Source organism: Vicugna pacos, chromosome 16 (assembly GCF_048564905.1).
Source record: "Vicugna pacos chromosome 16, VicPac4, whole genome shotgun sequence".
Lineage (NCBI taxonomy): Eukaryota > Metazoa > Chordata > Mammalia > Artiodactyla > Camelidae > Vicugna > Vicugna pacos.
This window is the reverse complement of record NC_133002.1, coordinates 45,914,264-45,930,125: the sequence shown is the minus strand read 5'-3', so window position 1 is coordinate 45,930,125 and position 15,862 is coordinate 45,914,264. Positions and strand designations below refer to the sequence as shown.

Here is a 15,862-nt window from a genome sequence, read left to right as displayed (position 1 = left end):
GGCCTGGATAAAACGTGAACGCTCGTGGCCTGCTGGCCAGGCTGCTGTCCTAGGGATGGCTTTTGGCCCGGCAGTGAGCCTGCAGATTGCATGGGTGGTGCCAGGTGTTGGGATTTGAAACAGCTGCCATTTTCCAAATTCTTGTTTGGGTTTTCCTTCTTTTGCTGGAGTTAGAACTGTGTGTACCTCATCAAGAGAGCCCAGGCTGATTTAAAGCCACAGGGTCTTTGCCCAGCCTGAGTCTGAGGACCCTACAGGTCGCTTGGGAGCACGACCAACAGTGGTAGATTCACACCAGATGGAGTGCTCAGCCTCGGCGCCCCTTGCGCCACACCCTCTGGTCTCAATGTCTCTGGGGTTCTGCTGCTGAATAGATCCACATTGCTCACAGTTGACAAAAGTATATAGTGAGAGTCTCTTTCCCCCCCAGCTCTGGTTCCCCAGCCGCTAAGCCTGAGGTGGACTGTTTCCCAGTTAGCTCTCCAGGACGCCAAGCATCTACCAGCAGATGTGTCAAAAGCCCCCTTCTGTGCAATTGCTCAGTATTTTTACCTTGCTTTGTTCATTTAATAATCTCTTTTGTAGATACTTGGGAGTCTTTTGGAGCAAGTTCTGGGTGCAGCCTGCCAATAGGTGGGGGGATGTGGAAGGCTTCTCGGGGCCGTGTCTACCATGGCAGTGTGGCCTGGAGGACAGTCTGGAACCTCCTCGGGCCCAGAGGCACAGTCCCAGTCAGGCCTCTGGATCCCTTTTCCTACCCATGCCCTCTGAGCTCTAACTGATTTTCTTAAAATTTGTTCCATTTGGTTTTTTATATTAGCCTTGTTTGACCTTGGCCTAAAAGTTGGCTTTAACCAACAGAGTCAGGGGCAGCAGGATAGGGCACCAAAAAACAAAAGCCGTTGTCTTCACCTTGTCCTGTCTGCCGCCCTGGGAAGGCAGCCGCGCCTAGAAAACACAGGCTGCCATTGGTGAGCGCCTGCTCTGCGTCGGGTCTGCTACCTGCTTGAACTTCACCTGTGCCACAGCTGAGGCATTAGGCGGGAACTCTGCACAGCACAGGTGGCACGGCTCCACCCTTGCCCAGGCCTGTGGGGCTCCCCAGCCCTTGCTCTTCACTCCATCTTGCAGTCCCTGCACAAAGTCAGCTGCCGTTGAGATTCACGCACAGAGCTCCCCTCGCATCAAGTCCTTGGGGAGACAGAGGTAGCCGTGGCACTCAGGTCTGCTGCAGCTCAGGGTCCAGCCGAGAGCAGAAAACAAAGTGGGGCAGACTCACAGCAGCTCAGCTTGCCAGGCCCTGTTCCTCAACCCCTCCCGGCTTCCTCACATCCTTAACCTAGTTTCCCTTTCCATTTAGGGAAAATGTCCAACAGAGTCAAGAACACGGAAAGGTCAGTGCAATAGCTTTTCCTCATCTAATTGCCATCCCTCCCTCCCTAAATGCTTCCCCATGTCTCCCTCTGTGGCAGCATCTGCTCACTTTTCTGCGGCAGGAAGCGAGTCCAGGTTGTGTTGCCCCATCGTGTTTCCAGGGCCTGGGCTTCGGAGAGAAGAGCGGCAGGAGAGGGGCCTCCACGATCAAGTCCAGGACTGCTGGGTCAGGCCCTCTTCTTCGAGCCAAGACCTCATGCAGTCACTCTGGCTCCTGCATCCTCTGGCTGTTTCTGGGCAGTGATCAAAGTTCAGCATCCTTTTCCTTCTGATTCAGGAGTAGTTGGGGTGGGCAGTTTGACAGCTGCCAACCCCTTTCAGAAATGCCAGACTTCCCTGAAATTGACAAACAGGCAGATTGATGGGCCCGGCTCCCGGCTCCTCTTGAACAGCAGGAGAGTTTCTCCCCCTGGATGCTTCTCCCAAAGATGCTCTTTAAGTGGCATTTATTCATGCACAAGCAGGAGCTAAGAAAAGTTACTTGGCACCTCTTGTGTTTGAAATTCAAGGAAATCTATAGGGGAATTGATTTTAATCACCGTCTCAGTTAATTAAAAAGACAAGAAGTCATCCCAAAAATGTAATTAATGGGAGCTGCTGCTGTGCAGGGAGAAAGGCTGCTTTTTACTGGGGCGCAGGTGGCCTTGAGCGGGTCTGAGAGCTGAAAGGCTTCGGCCTCTTCGGGGATCTGGTGACTGTTCTGCCCAGGCTTCCAGTGCCGTGGCTGCCCCCTTGACAGGACTTCTGGTCATCGTGGGAAGGCAGAAGTGGTTTATAATACCTTAGAGAGTCTGTAAACCATGCAGATAGCCAGCTAGTAGGGGATGAATCTCTTGATTAATTGACTCCAAATTTATCTTCCCAGCACCCCTCTGCCCTATTTTTTTTCAAGAACCAGATTTCGATTTTGATTTTTTTTTTACCCTCCTTCTGCTAAGACCTCTAAACACTCTTTAACTCTCTTCCTCACTTCTCCTTCCCCCCAAGAAACTTAGAGTCCTTGTAGAGAACCCTGTCCAGGAACCATTCTCAGGCCCCTCGGATTCTGAGACACCAGGAGTCAAGGTCTGGGAAAGAGCTGAGGCTTTTAGCAGAAACCAACAGGGGCTGGGGTTTCTCCCACCCAGCCTGGTTTCTAATGGTCGGTTGACAGCCTCCAGAACCCACACGCAGGAGGCTGAGGGCACACTGAGGACCCCAGGCACCCTGCACCCTCCCCGCAAATAGGGACCCCTTTCTCCCCAGGTTGAGGCTGGAGGAGATGGGAGTGGGTGCCTCACCCCTGCAAATGGAAAGGTGCATCTTGGGGCAATGAATGTTCTAGCCCTGAGAGGCTCTTAGGCTTTGGCAGACTCTAGCCTCGGCCCTTCCTGTGTGTCGAGCCCGGGCCAATGCCAGGGCAGACAGACAGCTCACGTGTGCCTTCTTCCTTCCAGTGGCCAGACTGAAGGCACCGTTCCTCAAAGTCGAAGATGAGAGCAGGTGAGGGGGCCACAGTCCCACGTGGGGGGGGTACTCGGGGCCTCACACTGACACGGGGACACGGAGCCCTCCAGCCCTACACTTTTGTCTTCCCCAGAAGCCACTTTATCCCCCTGTCATGGAGAAGTCACACAGGTCAGGAGGAGCCTCTGAAGGTGCCGTGCCCAGCTGGCACTCCTCAGTCATGAGCCACAGGTTAATGACCCTGTGTGTGAATCCCCTCCTTTTCACACTCTGCTTTTATGTGCTCTTGGTGTCCCATCCAGACAGTTTTACTCCTCGATTCCCCCTAGGTGTCCGCTGACACTACTGAATCGTCGCCAGCCCCAGGCCAGTGCTAGTACAGCCTTGGCTGAAGTGAGGATGTTTGGGGTGATATTGGGGTTCCCTTGTCAGACCACCCTGTCCTTGATGAAGCCTTTCTGTTTTGCTCTGTAAAACCCTTTCCTGGTATATGTTACCTCAGGACAACCCTGGGTAAAACTAGCCTGAGAGTCCATCCTCTTCCTAGTGGGGAAACAGCAGAGGTCAGAAATTAAGGAACTTGGACCTGGCCACTTTGCTAATGAGTCTTGGCCGGAGGCTAGACTCCACAACCAGCCTGGAGCCCTCTCCACTCTGCCCTGGCCCTGCCCCATGAGGGCCCTTCTTACCTAGAGCAGGAAGGTCTCATTGATGATAACTCGATGGGCTATTGGCCAACTGGGTTACCACTGACTCTTCAGTAAGTGCTAGGTCAAAAATCTGAGAATCAAGAAATACCTCAAAATTAAAAGTTGTTTAAAAGAGAAAAAGCCCACGTGTACCCAGCAGAGACTCCTGAGACCAGAATTCTCTGTGTCCCTCAGCCTCAGGCAGGCCAGCTAAAGACCTAGCCCCAGGAGCCTGGCATGCCTGCCTGTCCTCCAGATGGCTCCTGCACATGGTACAGAGTTGGCTCTGGTGCCCCAAAAGCAAGTAAAAAGAATGCAGGGATGGAATGAGGTCCCCTCTTCTCTAGTTCCAGTGGGATGTCCTTCAGACTCAGCCCCTTCACAACCAGCTAAGTACAAGTATCATGACTCACACACAGTGGCTGAGACGCCACCAGTGCCTCGGTATCTCCGCACACGGTGGTCACAGGCTGTTACCGGAGTTGGGGGCGGGGCGTGCTGTGTGCCTCTGGCATCACCGGCAAGACCAAGCAGAGCTGAACCTTATGATCCTTTTTACATGCTGTTCTGAAGCAGGTGCCCTTCCAAGCCCAATAGAGCCTGACCAGCGTCAACTTTCCAGCCTCCTAAGCAGGAACAAAACAACATGGAGAAGGACAAAAGGGTGGGACCGGGGCTGTGAAGGGCACCTCCTCCTTCAGAGTCCAAGAAGACTCATTTGTTAACTCAGTCCTGAGGCCGCAGGGCTCTCACTGTGCCCCCCAGGGACCAAGGTCTGCGCTCTCCCCCAGCACTGGCCATTGAAGCCAGACATGGTGTGCCTGGCACCCCCGTCTGCGGGGTTTGCTGAGTATCCAGAAATCACCAGATCTGGCTCTGAAAGTCTTGAATGTGAGCAACTTGAGGCAAACCACCGAACCACTCAGTTCAGGTCTGACTCTCCAGAACCGTCACTATGCCTCTCTTTTCTGGTCAGAATACTAGAGAACCAGCCCAGAGCAAAAATGGTCCTCTTCGTGGAACAAGAAGGTCACTGTTCTGGATTAAACATTCTTGCATTTAGATTCTGCCAGACTAGAGTCCTCAGAGGTCTTCTTGAGGGCTGAGAAGCAAAATAGTGGGATCCGGAGTCAGGAGACGTGGCTTCCCATCTGGACTTGGCCACTTGGTGGTCGTGCGTGAGCCCTTGGGCAAGTCCCAGAAACTTGTGGGCTTCGTTTCTTCTTTTATAAAATGGGGTAACACCAGTGTTCCCCTCAGCTCAGCGGGTAGCTACAGGGTCCAGGGGAGCAGCCAAGGCTTGGAAAATGGGGAGAACATAAGTATTCTTTTAATCCAGCAAGATAGATGAGAGCACTGTTCTAGAATTTAAAAGGTGGGCAGGTGAGAGTCTGCTTTATTGGGATTGGAATTCTAGGGAATCAGGCTGGCCCCCCTTCCTCATCCTTCCCCTTCCCCTTCCCCACGGTACTCAAAGTGGAAGTTTTCTGTTTCAGGAAGTTTCGTCCTTTCCACCATCAGTTTAAATCCTTTCCTGAAATTTCTTTTCTGGGACCCAAAGACACAAGTCCCTTTGAAGCCCCGACAACTCCAGGCAGCTCACACCATACCAGGTGGGTCTTTCTGTTTCCTGAGTACCAGGGGCTGGGTACCGGCCAGAGTCCTCCCCGTCAGGGGCCTGCTAGTCAGATTGGGGAATGGCCATGTGTTCGCTCCTTAGGCAAAGTCTATTCTGGGAACTTAGCCCAGAGAAGAGAGACACTGGAAGTGCTCATCCGTTTCATCTGGTGTTCTCCATCCATACTGTAGAATTTGACTTGTGTCCAGAGGGCGAGAGGCTGGTTTCTGAAACTCAAATTATAGATCACCTTCATCAGAGTTTCCTCAGGTCCCATTAAAAATGCAGGTTCCTGAACTCCACACCTACAGAATCACAGTCTCTGATGCTGGAACCCCCAAAGCTGCACATACACAGGCTCTCCGAATGAGTTCAGTGCACATCAAAGTTTGAGGCCTTTCGAGCTAAACGTATGGGGCGGGGGACCTGCTGCACTAGGTGGCCCAAAGTGGCTTGTAGGCTGATTGGTGCTCCTACTCTACAGACCTGTGAGAATTTGAAGCTTCACCGACCAAAGCACAGAAGGAACGCAGCTCAGGTGATGGACTAGACGCCTTCTCAGACCCTTTCTAACTTAGGGGCCACAAGGTTAGTTCACAGACCAGGAGACTTGAACGGGGCAGACACTCAGCCCAAGAGTCCCCAGAGCCAAGGAGGGCCTGTGGGTTCCGCTGGCAGATGAGGGCCATGGGGTCAGGAAATAGTGCAAATAGGAAAAACAGAAATGGAATGTGGCAGTGGATGGAGAAGGGAGGAGGGAAAGACAGGCTGAGGTGAAGTCCAGGTGCCCCTCATACCTTTCCTGGAAGGCACAAGGGGTCAAGAGCAGTAGCCAGGAGGCCGCCCAGGTGCACGGCTGGGGGTGGCCCTGGGGTGGCAGAGGAGCTGAGAGGCTGTAAGGGGAAGACAGTGAAGCAGTGACGCTTTGGTGACCACGTGTGAGGAACAGAGAGGGTTGGCCCAGGGTTCGGGGGCAGGGGGTGTGTAGAAAATCTGCGGGAGGAAAAGTTCAATTTTTTTAAATTTCAAAATCATTATTATATTTTGGTTCAAAATTTAAGAGTTACAAAGAGTTTAAAGTGAAAAGTCTGTATCTTACACCCAGCCTTCATTCTCCAGGTTGAGTCTTCAGAGAGACTGTGTGTGTACAGAGGCGCATTGTGTGCCCTCATTCCCTCTTCTCACAGAGTAGCATGATATTCACTGTGCTGGATCTTACTTTTTCCACTTAACACATCTTAGATTAATTTATTAGTAGCACCTAAAGAGCTTCTTCATTCCCTTGAATGGCTGCAGGGTATCCCATGGTATGGAGCTACTGTATTTTATTTAACAGATGCGTAGATGATTTCCAGTCTTTTGCTATTCTAAAGAATGCTGCAGTGAATAGCCTTGTTCAGAGTAAATTTATGATCATTCAAGTATATTTGCAGAGGAAATTCCTGAAAGTGGAAAAGCTGGGTCAAAGGGTGCCCACATTTATAATTTTGAGAAAGGTGGCCAAATTACTCTTCATGGAGGTGATGCCAGTGTACACTGTCACCCGCACTGGACCAGAGCCTGTTTCCCCATCCCCTTGGCTAATACTGTGAGCTGTCAGAATTGTTGACTTAGGCCAATTTGATAGGTTAAAAACCGTATCTCAGCATAATTGTAATTTTCCTTTTTTCTCTTTATGAATGAGGTTAAGTATGTTTTCATATGTTTGATCATTTGAATCTCTTTCTGCATGAACCTTCGTCATAGCCTTTGCCCATTTTTCTGTTCAGTTATTGATCACTAATTGATTTGTAAGGAGCCCTCTGTGTTTCAAGGAAATGAGCCCTTTCTCATGTTATTAGTTATAAATATCCCCCCCCGCAGTTCGTGGTTTGTCTTTAAACTTTGCTTATGATTTCTGCCATGCAGACGTTTTTTAAATTGCATGTAGTTGAATTTATCTGATTTTTTCTACATTTTCTGGGTTTTGTGTCACTTTGAAAGTCCTTAGGGGAATATTTTGGACCTGTTGAGTTGGCTCAGATAGCCAAATAGCAATGCTCTATGGGCTGTTAAAAATACAGTACTGAAATTCAGATGAGAAGTCGGGTTTCAGAAAGATGTGAAAGTCCTCAGTGAAGGCACAGCTGTGCAGGTCAAATGAACGTGGGCTTGTGTGTGAGCTCAACCCTGGAACGTCCTCGGGGATTCTTGCTGTCGCTCGTCCCCCCACGCTCACCTGTGGTTTGAGATGTGTGGGCTGGGAGAGGACAGAGCTAGGACAGGGGGCCCACAGGGTGGTCTCGCCTTCCTTGCTGCCTCTCCTGCCACCCTTGGATGAGTGGCACCAAGTGTAGGCAGGCTAGCCTGTGCCTGCCCAGCTCTGGCCATTTTGGTCCATCCCCTCCCTGGCCTGGGCTCCAGCAGTGACCACTCTTCCTCTCCGTGTGCCTTCCCCAGAGAAGCCAGGGACCAGGAGCCAAGCCCACGATCAGCCGCCCGCACAGTGCCCCGGAGGAAGAAAGGCTACTGCGAGTGCTGCCAGGAGGCCTTTGAGGAGCTGCACAGGGTGAGCTCCTTCCCCACCACACAGCTGCTCACAGACTGTCCCATGAGAGCCTGTCCCACCCAGTCCCTCCACCCTGGTAGGGCTGGCTGGTCTTGCGTCCCACCTGGCCTGGTCTAATGCCCTGTGCCTCCTCTCACCCCCGGGCAGCATCTTCAAAGCCCTCAGCACCGGGGCTTTGCCCTGGAAGCCCATTCATATGCCGAAGTCGATCGGATCATCGCCCAGCTCAGCCACAGCTTTGCAGACATCCCCTTCCAGGCCAGCCTCCCTGGGTAAGCGCCACCTGCTACCCTGCCACGGGTGGTGGGCACACCCGCCTTTCCACCTATCCTGCTGCCACCCTCTCTAGGTGGGGAATAACCCTCAGGTAGGCAAGAGCAGGGGCCAGGCTATGGTATCCCTGTCTTTCTCCTTCCTTCCCTTTCTTTCCCACCATCTTCTGTCCTGTTTGTTTTGGTGGGGTTGGGATAAGAGGAAGACCTCCGAGGCTTCAGCTGATCAGGATGGGCCCAGCCCAGAGCGAGGCTCCCTTTTGAACTCAGAGGCATCACCACAGTTGAGGGAGCAGGGGAGCATTGCAGCAGCTCCCGTCCTGGCATGTGTCTGGTCACATGCCTCTCTGGCCTTCTGGAAGCGGGGAGGGGGATTCCTGAGTCCTTCCCCGGGTCTTTCTGCTTCTCTAGAAGTTTACCCCCAGAAAGGATTGCAGGGGATTCGGTGGAATCCCAGGGCACTCTGAGTCTCAGCTCCCCCCTGCTGCCCACTAAGGAGCTGTGGCTTCACCTCCCACCCCAAGTCTCCACCTCAGCGAGCCTCCCTGGGCTCAGCTTGGCCAGCCAGGATCTGTGCTGCTTTCTGCAGCCACCAAAGGGCACAGCCTCCTCTGTGAAGTTATTAAATGGAACGCCTCTAACCTGTTCCTCTGGCCAGCCCTGACCACAGGCTGCAGAACCAAGAACAGACCTCTCACAGGTCCTCGGAATGGGCAGCTCTCTTCGGCTCACCAGAGCCTGGAAGGGCAGCACCGCACGTGCCCTGCCCCCGCCTCCACCCTCGGCCTCAGCCCAGCCCGGGAGGATCCCAACTTGCCGCCTGCTCTTGAGTTGCACCCTTTGGCCCACTGGGTGTTTTTGTTCCCACAGGCAGTCAGGCTCCCTGGCTTCAGATTGTGACCATCTGTGCCCTGAGACTCCGCCTCCCAACCAGCCCTCCCATCCCAGGACAGCATCTCCCAGGAGGAGGAAGGAAGATGATCGCCAGGCCCCAGGTGCCCCAGAGCAGGATGGCACAGTGGGCGACACGCAGGCACCAGCTGAACCTGTGGAGGCTGGCAGGACACCTGGACCACTAGCAAGCTGCCAGGAGCCAGAGGAGTTGGCTGATGTCTTTGTGGACCCCTCAGGAACACCTGCTTACCAGTGCCTCCTGACCAGTTCTGGGTTTACCGAACTCTCCTCAGGCTCAGACCTGGCACTTGTTGGCCACAAGCGGAAGATTCAGTTTCCCAGTGGTAATGCTGAGAAAAGGCCACAGGCCTCGTTCTTTGTCCCAAGAGCCCCCAGCCCCTGTGGCACCAGGACAACTAATGGCAAGCATCTGCTCTCCCTTCTGCTTCCAGGCCATGAGCCCAGGCCTCTGGCCTCCCTCCAGCCCTTGTGCCACCCACAGACCTGCCTCTCCCTCCCAGGCTCCTTACCTGGGCTGCCCCCAGGATCTAAGGATTCTGAGTGTGCCGCCGCTGGCCCTATCTCCCAGAAGGCTGACCAGCTTCCCAGCTGCCCCACAGCCCCAGGCCAGCTGTCAGGCCACCTGCAGACAGCTGCGGGCACACAGCCCCCAGGGGGACCTGCAGAGAGCCAGTCTACCTCTCTCCCTCACCCTCTGCCAGCCAGCGGGGGAGCCAGCTGCTCCCGATGGCTCTGGGCCCCCCAGCCTCTCCCAGTCCCCTGCCTCCCTGTCTCCCAGCCCCAACCCCAGCCCAGTGCCAGCAGAGAACTGCTCCTGTGAGTCCCCCTGGGCATGCAGCTCTGGGGCCAGACAGGTCCCGACTCGAGGGCTGGATACACAGATCCAACCAAGTTAGAGCTCTGCTGAGTGCCGCACACCCAGCAGGGCTGACCAGACAAGGAGGAGCAGCGTCCCGGGCCCTGGCCTTTGAAGTCCAAGTGAACAGCTGTGGTCATAGCCAAACTCTGTTGGGTTGACCAAGCTGGTCCTCCCACCCTCTGGATCTTCAGTGGGAGCAAGAGAGTCTGGGCAGAGGACTGCCCGCTCCCCTCACTCCAGCCATGGTCCTGACCAGAAGGCAGTCTACGATGGGCTTGTCCAGCCATGGCCAGCTGCCCATGCCAGGAGGCAGAGGCAAGGTTGGCATAGGGAGGGACCACAAAGAAGCTGGAGCTGCAGGAGCCCTGGCCTGGCTTCCTGTCCCTCTGCAGGCACTTGCTCTGCAGAGCAAAGAGGGTTCGTTGTTGTTGGTGTTCCCCGCCCCCACCCCCAGCCTCCTTTCCCACCAGCATGTGGCTCTCCTGCTTTCTGAAATGCCTGTGTGTTGTCCCCTCCCCCAGCCCCCCACGCTCTGCACACAGATCCTCAGGAACATATGAAGCAGAGGAGGGGCTCGGCTGCGCCACTTCCAGAGCTCCCTTCCCACTGCACTTAGTAGGGGCCCAGCACTGACTTCTCTGAGCCCAGGATGTGGCCAGAGCCCCTTCAGGGACCCCTCTCAGCTCTTCCCTGTGGCCTCAGCCCCAGCTGCCCACCCAGAGTTCTGTTCCAGGGTCAGTGGCTCACCTGCCAACTTCTGCATCACCCTCTTCCCTCCCTCCTTTCTTTCAGCCAAGCCATTAATCTGGAGACAGAGATGGGTTTGCTATTGATTCTCTGACCACTTTTTTTTTTATTACTACATTTTGTACTGTGGTTCCTCTCACCCTTCTCTGCCTCTGTGTGTTTGTCTCTTTAAATGTTGAAGCTACCAGAAGCCTGGTGCTATTCTGTGTCTCATTTTGGAGGAAGAAAGGGGGGCCTAGCTGCCCGTGAGGACCTGGGTTGTTAGTTTGGAAATAGAGCAACTATGTGTACAACCTTCAAGGAGGTCATGTTTGGCCTTTTTATGCCATCCTGTTAAGTTTCACAATTAATCTTGGTCTAGGAGATGTAAATAAATTTGTTAATAACAAATAGCAAAGAGATAGGGCTGGAGTGCATTGTGTCGGGCCTTGATCTGCCTTCCAGGGATCCAAGCAGGGCTGAGGGCCCAGCAGATACGGACAGAATAACTGGGTCTCAGGATGGGAGCCTCCTGCGAGTGGAAGAGCGTGTGTGGGTGCCGCCAGCCTCTGCCGGCCTAGCTCCTGAGGGCTGGGGAGGTGGGGCCGTGCCTGCCCAGTCTCCCCAGGTCACCCACTGACTGCTGCCCACTGAGCGGTCACCTAGAGAGGGCATGCTTGCCACCCATTCCCAAGGAAATGTCTTTGCCCTAACGAAGGTTCTGCTCTGGGCCCTCTTCCCTTCCCCAGGTCCCAAACAATGGCTTCCTTCTGGGCCCTGATTGGTGTATCCCTTTCCTTTCGTGGCAAAAGGGGGATGCCTTGTCCCCCGGTGCCTTTCCCATCTCTCTGCCACTCTGGGTGAGAAGTTCTCCCCCCGCCCTTTACTCAGACCTCTGATATCCTCACGTGCTGTTCACCCAAAGACTGATGCACCAGGTTCTGACACCTGCATCACTGTCTGCCCAGGACCTCACAGTTGACTGTGTGGCTGTCCCCTCCCATCTCAACAGCTGTCACCTTGGACAGGTCAAGCCCTGTGACTCTCTCTCCACAGCCACATCTGTGTTCTGGTCTCCAGGATATAAGTTGAGAGAGGAACCCAGAATACCTGAGACTGGACCCAGGACAGGTAGGTGCTGCTTGACATAAATTAGGCCCCTTGGTGGCCCCTCCACATGGGGACTGTTCAGACCTCCTTCCACAGCCTCCCTCAGCAGATGACCTTGACTCAGACTCACCAGGCACTGCCTCATCCTGCTCTCAGTCCCCCTTCAACATCTGATTCTCAAAGGATGCAGTGTCCTTCCTCCCTGCGCTCTCGTCAGTTTCTTCCTCAGATTCACCGCCTCTCCTTCCCTCTGCCCAAAAACTCCATCCTGGAAACACTTGAATTGATTCAGCAGCTTGAAGAAAGCTCACTCCTGTTCTCTGGCTACTTCCTGTGGTCTATAGCCTCTGCCTCCATGCCCGAACCTCCTCCTTCCAAACCTCCGCGGTGCTCTGCCTGAAGATTAGCCCATCCAAGGTCACCAGATAACCTGATAATGACCAAAGTCAGGTTCCTTTTCTCCTTTTCCACTGTGTTGAAACATAGCTCCCTGGCTCTCCGGTGACCCTACATGAGCGTGGTTGCTGTCCCTCCCCCAGCCTCTGCCCTCTGGAGCATGTGCGCTGGTTCACCACCAGCCTTGGGTGGCTGCCCTGAGCTTGCATGAACCCCCCAGCCCTCACTGCCTCCCCAGACATGGGCCTGGGACCTTGTTCTCACCTCCGTGCACTGGTTCTATCACTGAACTGGTAGCTCCAGCCCCGACTCCCTTCTGAATTCTAGTCCTCACCTGTGCTGGGTGGGAAGGAGCTCCAGCTGCACGCAACCCACACTGTCACTTTGGGTAAGTCCCTTTACTACTCTGGACCTCAGTTTCCTTATCTTTAAGTGAGGGGCTTCTTTTGAGATGATTTCAAGGGTCCTTCCTCCAATAATAAAATGCCCTGACCTACGAAGCCCTGGTGTCCCTCCTGTCCTGCTGCCACTACAGAGGGACCAACCTAGGACTCCTCCCTCCTCTGAGGCTGGCTCCCTTGCCTGCTTCATCACATGACTCTCCTGTACTCTGACTCCTCAGCCACGCCATCAAGTCCTGTTCCCTCGCCCTGCTGACCACCCTCCCCTTACACCCACCCTGGCCCCCCATCCTCGAGGACACCCGAGTGCCCACTCTGCAAGGCATGGCTTCCATATTCTCCCTGAACCCTGGAAGGTAAGCCTTCAGGCAATGGAGGCTTGAGTTCAAATTCAGATCCTGCCACTTTATGACCTTTGGCAAACTCCTGAAAGTCAGTTTTCTTAATCTGAAAAATAGAGGAATTAAATAGTCATTGCCATCCCACTAGGAAGCCAGAATTAAATCATATGTCAGTGAGGTGCTTGGCACAGAGCTTGGCACGCTGTAAACACTCAACAAACTTAACATTATTACAGCCCCCTCAACACACACCTGTGAGGCCTCCCTTCTAGACACTTCGAGAGAGCAGATTTTCACTAACCTCCCACTTGTGACAGCTCTCTGACCCACAGCCTCACCTCCAGCGTAAATTTGTGGATGAAGCTGGAGACACCCATCCCTGGGGCCCCCCACTTTCCAACAGCTGGTTCCCCTGAACTCCAGGAGGAGCCCTTGCATGGGAGAGGAGGGGCAGTGGGGTGGGCATGTTCTTGGACCCTTGGTGGCATGACTGCTTTTGTGCATCGTGCACCTCTAAAAGGGTTGGTGTCCCCAGGGTTCTGGCACCCCACGTGCCTCCAACTCCTCCCTGAGGCGAGGCCTCAGAACTTCAAAGATTAAAGGAGGGGCCACTCAGACAACTGAGAGGAGGAACATGAGGCTTCCCTTGGAGGGATATTTGGATGACAAGAGTGGTCCTCTCCTGGTGGACAGGACAGGGCGCAGGGTGTAACCTGGGAGGAAGCAGAGTGAACATCTTATTCCAACGCTGCAGGGTGTCCCCTGCTCCCCACCCCTCAACATCATGTCATCAGGCACAGTCTCCCCATGTGTGAGAGGTCTCCAAGGCCCCCAAGCCATAAAAGAGTCCTTTGAGTCCTGGACAAGGGCCGGGAAGCTGGTTTTCTCCTCAGCACCATAAGGACAACGTGGACAGCGGGAGCCCAGGGTGAGTGCGCCCTTCTGTCACCAGGACAGCTCTGAGCGCCTAAGGCTTGTCCACTCGTTTATACCCCCAGCAGCACTGTGGGGAGGACTTTTTAACCCCCATTTCACAGATAAGGCAACTGAAGCTCAGAGAGGTGAGAGACTTGCTCAAGGTCACACAGCTGTTCACCCAGGACTGAGACCCCAGTGGGTTGCCTGGATCTCTGAGTCCTGCTCCTCACAGACGAGGCAAGGGGGCCTGGACAATCTCCATTGGCAAGAATCACCGCCCACCACACCCCGTGTCGGGGACAGCTGACAGCCCTCCCTTACCTGCAGCTGCCAGGAGGAGGTCTTCACTCCACATCAGCCCAGCCTGGCCCCCGTGCAGGAAAATGTGAGGGGAAAATTGGCTGAAAGGCAAGAAGAACTGGGCAGGGACGGAAGCCCCAGTCAGGTGCTCCTGAGGCAGGGCTGGGGGTGGGGACGGAGCCTAACAACTCCCTCAGAGGGTGTCCCTGAGGGTGGCATTAAGAGAGCAGGAACAGTGGCCACCAATCTCTGATTTCTTCCTCGTGGGGGAAACAAGCGATGGGCAGAAGGGACCACAGGAGCCCATCATCACCATGGGGCTAGGGTGGGCATTACCTAAAGGAAACCTCTGTTTGAAGATGAGACATGGTTGCTGCCCTCAGGGAGCCCCCATTTTGGGAAGAGGCTTCTACAGTCCCCAACAGGAGGGAAGATGGGTGAGGGACGTGAGGCAAGCTTCCTGCTCGGGAGAGGCGTGCAGCTTGTATTAGTCCTGACACCGAGGACAAGATGGGGAAGTGGGGACTGAGGTGTGGGCAAGGGAAGGTCAAGATGTCCAGCTGGGCCTGCTTGGTGTTGAGAAACCAGGGACATAAAGGGATGCTGGGGGCCACCCGGCCCTTTGATGAGCTTCAGTGGAGCTGGCCCAGAATGCCACCAGAGATGTGTCACTCGGGGCCAGGAAGATCTCCCCAACACGAAGCCCAAGGAGCCAGGGCCACAGAAATGGTAGGAATGTGCCTCAGCTGAGGAGGACTAGGGCCACTGGTAGGGCTCTCTGTGCGGTCTTGGGCATGTTGGGGGAGTGGATCCAGACTCCCATAGGCCCAGGGCCCTCCACTGTGAAATGACAAACCCCACCTATCCTGTGGGGCACACCAGGTCAAGGCTCAGTGATGTGAGACTGTAACATGGCAATGGTAGGGCAGGACCAACTCACCCTTGTGGTGTCTGTGGTGCCAAACGGGAGGGATGGGGGGATGAGATAGATGGGCCAGTCCCTTCCAGGTCCCAGGTCCCAGATAGAAGGCAGAGGTAAGGTTAGGGGTGCCAGGGAGGAGAGGGACCCTGGAGTATGGGATGCACCTCTCCCTAATCAGCTGTTTGACTTTGGGAAGGGTTCCCAAGCTGTCTCTAGAGTGAAGGAACAATTGGCTTAGCCTCGCTGAGCATCTGGGTCTGTAATGGCAGGTGGTTGAAGTGGAGGGGGGAGTCATCCCATTCCCAGCATTGATGTCAGCGCCTCCTGGGAAATTGCCTTCTCACCTCTCCTGGGCCTAAAATAGAGCTGGGGGGGGGCTGTCACAAGCCAGAGGCAGCTCCCTCCCCGGCAGACGCCCTGGGTCCCGAGGAAGCAGAGGACCCAGCGAGGGGATCCCTGCCTCCACTCTTGCTCCTCAGTGATTTGTGGTCTCCCAGTGTGGGTGCGAGGATGCTCTGGCCTGGGGCACAAGGTCAAGGTGAGGCCTCCCCATCGGTGCCCATGCCTTGCCACATCCTAACCCATCTCAGGTCTCTGACTCTTGGGATCCCTAGCAGGGGTCAGAGATCCCAGGTCCCAGAGTGCAGACCCATCTTGCTTAGGAGCCTGGGGGCTGGGCTAGGGGCACAGCTGGAGAGATAGGTTGGGAGGCCAGACAGTCTGCAGACAGGGCAACCTAGTCTGGCAGAGAGGGGAAGCTGGGGGCTCAAGAGGAATCTTCTGCTCAAAGATTTGGGTTGGCAAGGGAGGGGCAGAAATGGACATACTAACCACATGTAAATTACCTGGCTAATTTATGTATTTAGAGGAAAGTATTGGGGTGCCCCATAGAGGGGAGGCTAACCCCATCCGGTGACAGCAATCCCTGAAGTCCTCCTAGAGGCAGAAGGCATCATTCACCCAGAGA

The 15,862-nt window shown here is 54.6% G+C and overlaps 1 protein-coding gene across 1 annotated transcript in view; it reads left to right on the top strand.

Annotated features, from left to right (window-relative positions):
* DBF4B (DBF4B-CDC7 kinase regulatory subunit) overlaps nt 1–10,925 on the top strand; it is a 31,298-nt gene extending 20,373 nt beyond the window's left edge. The window contains exons 10-15 of the mRNA XM_072939202.1: nt 1,361–1,394; nt 2,871–2,916; nt 5,066–5,182; nt 7,627–7,735; nt 7,883–8,007; nt 8,878–10,925. Of these exons, the coding sequence (XP_072795303.1) occupies nt 1,361–1,394; nt 2,871–2,916; nt 5,066–5,182; nt 7,627–7,735; nt 7,883–8,007; nt 8,878–9,742 (1,296 nt within the window). The 3' untranslated portion in view covers nt 9,743–10,925. The remainder of the gene's footprint in view (nt 1–1,360; nt 1,395–2,870; nt 2,917–5,065; nt 5,183–7,626; nt 7,736–7,882; nt 8,008–8,877) is intronic.
* The last annotated feature ends 4,937 nt before the right edge of the window (nt 10,926–15,862 follow it).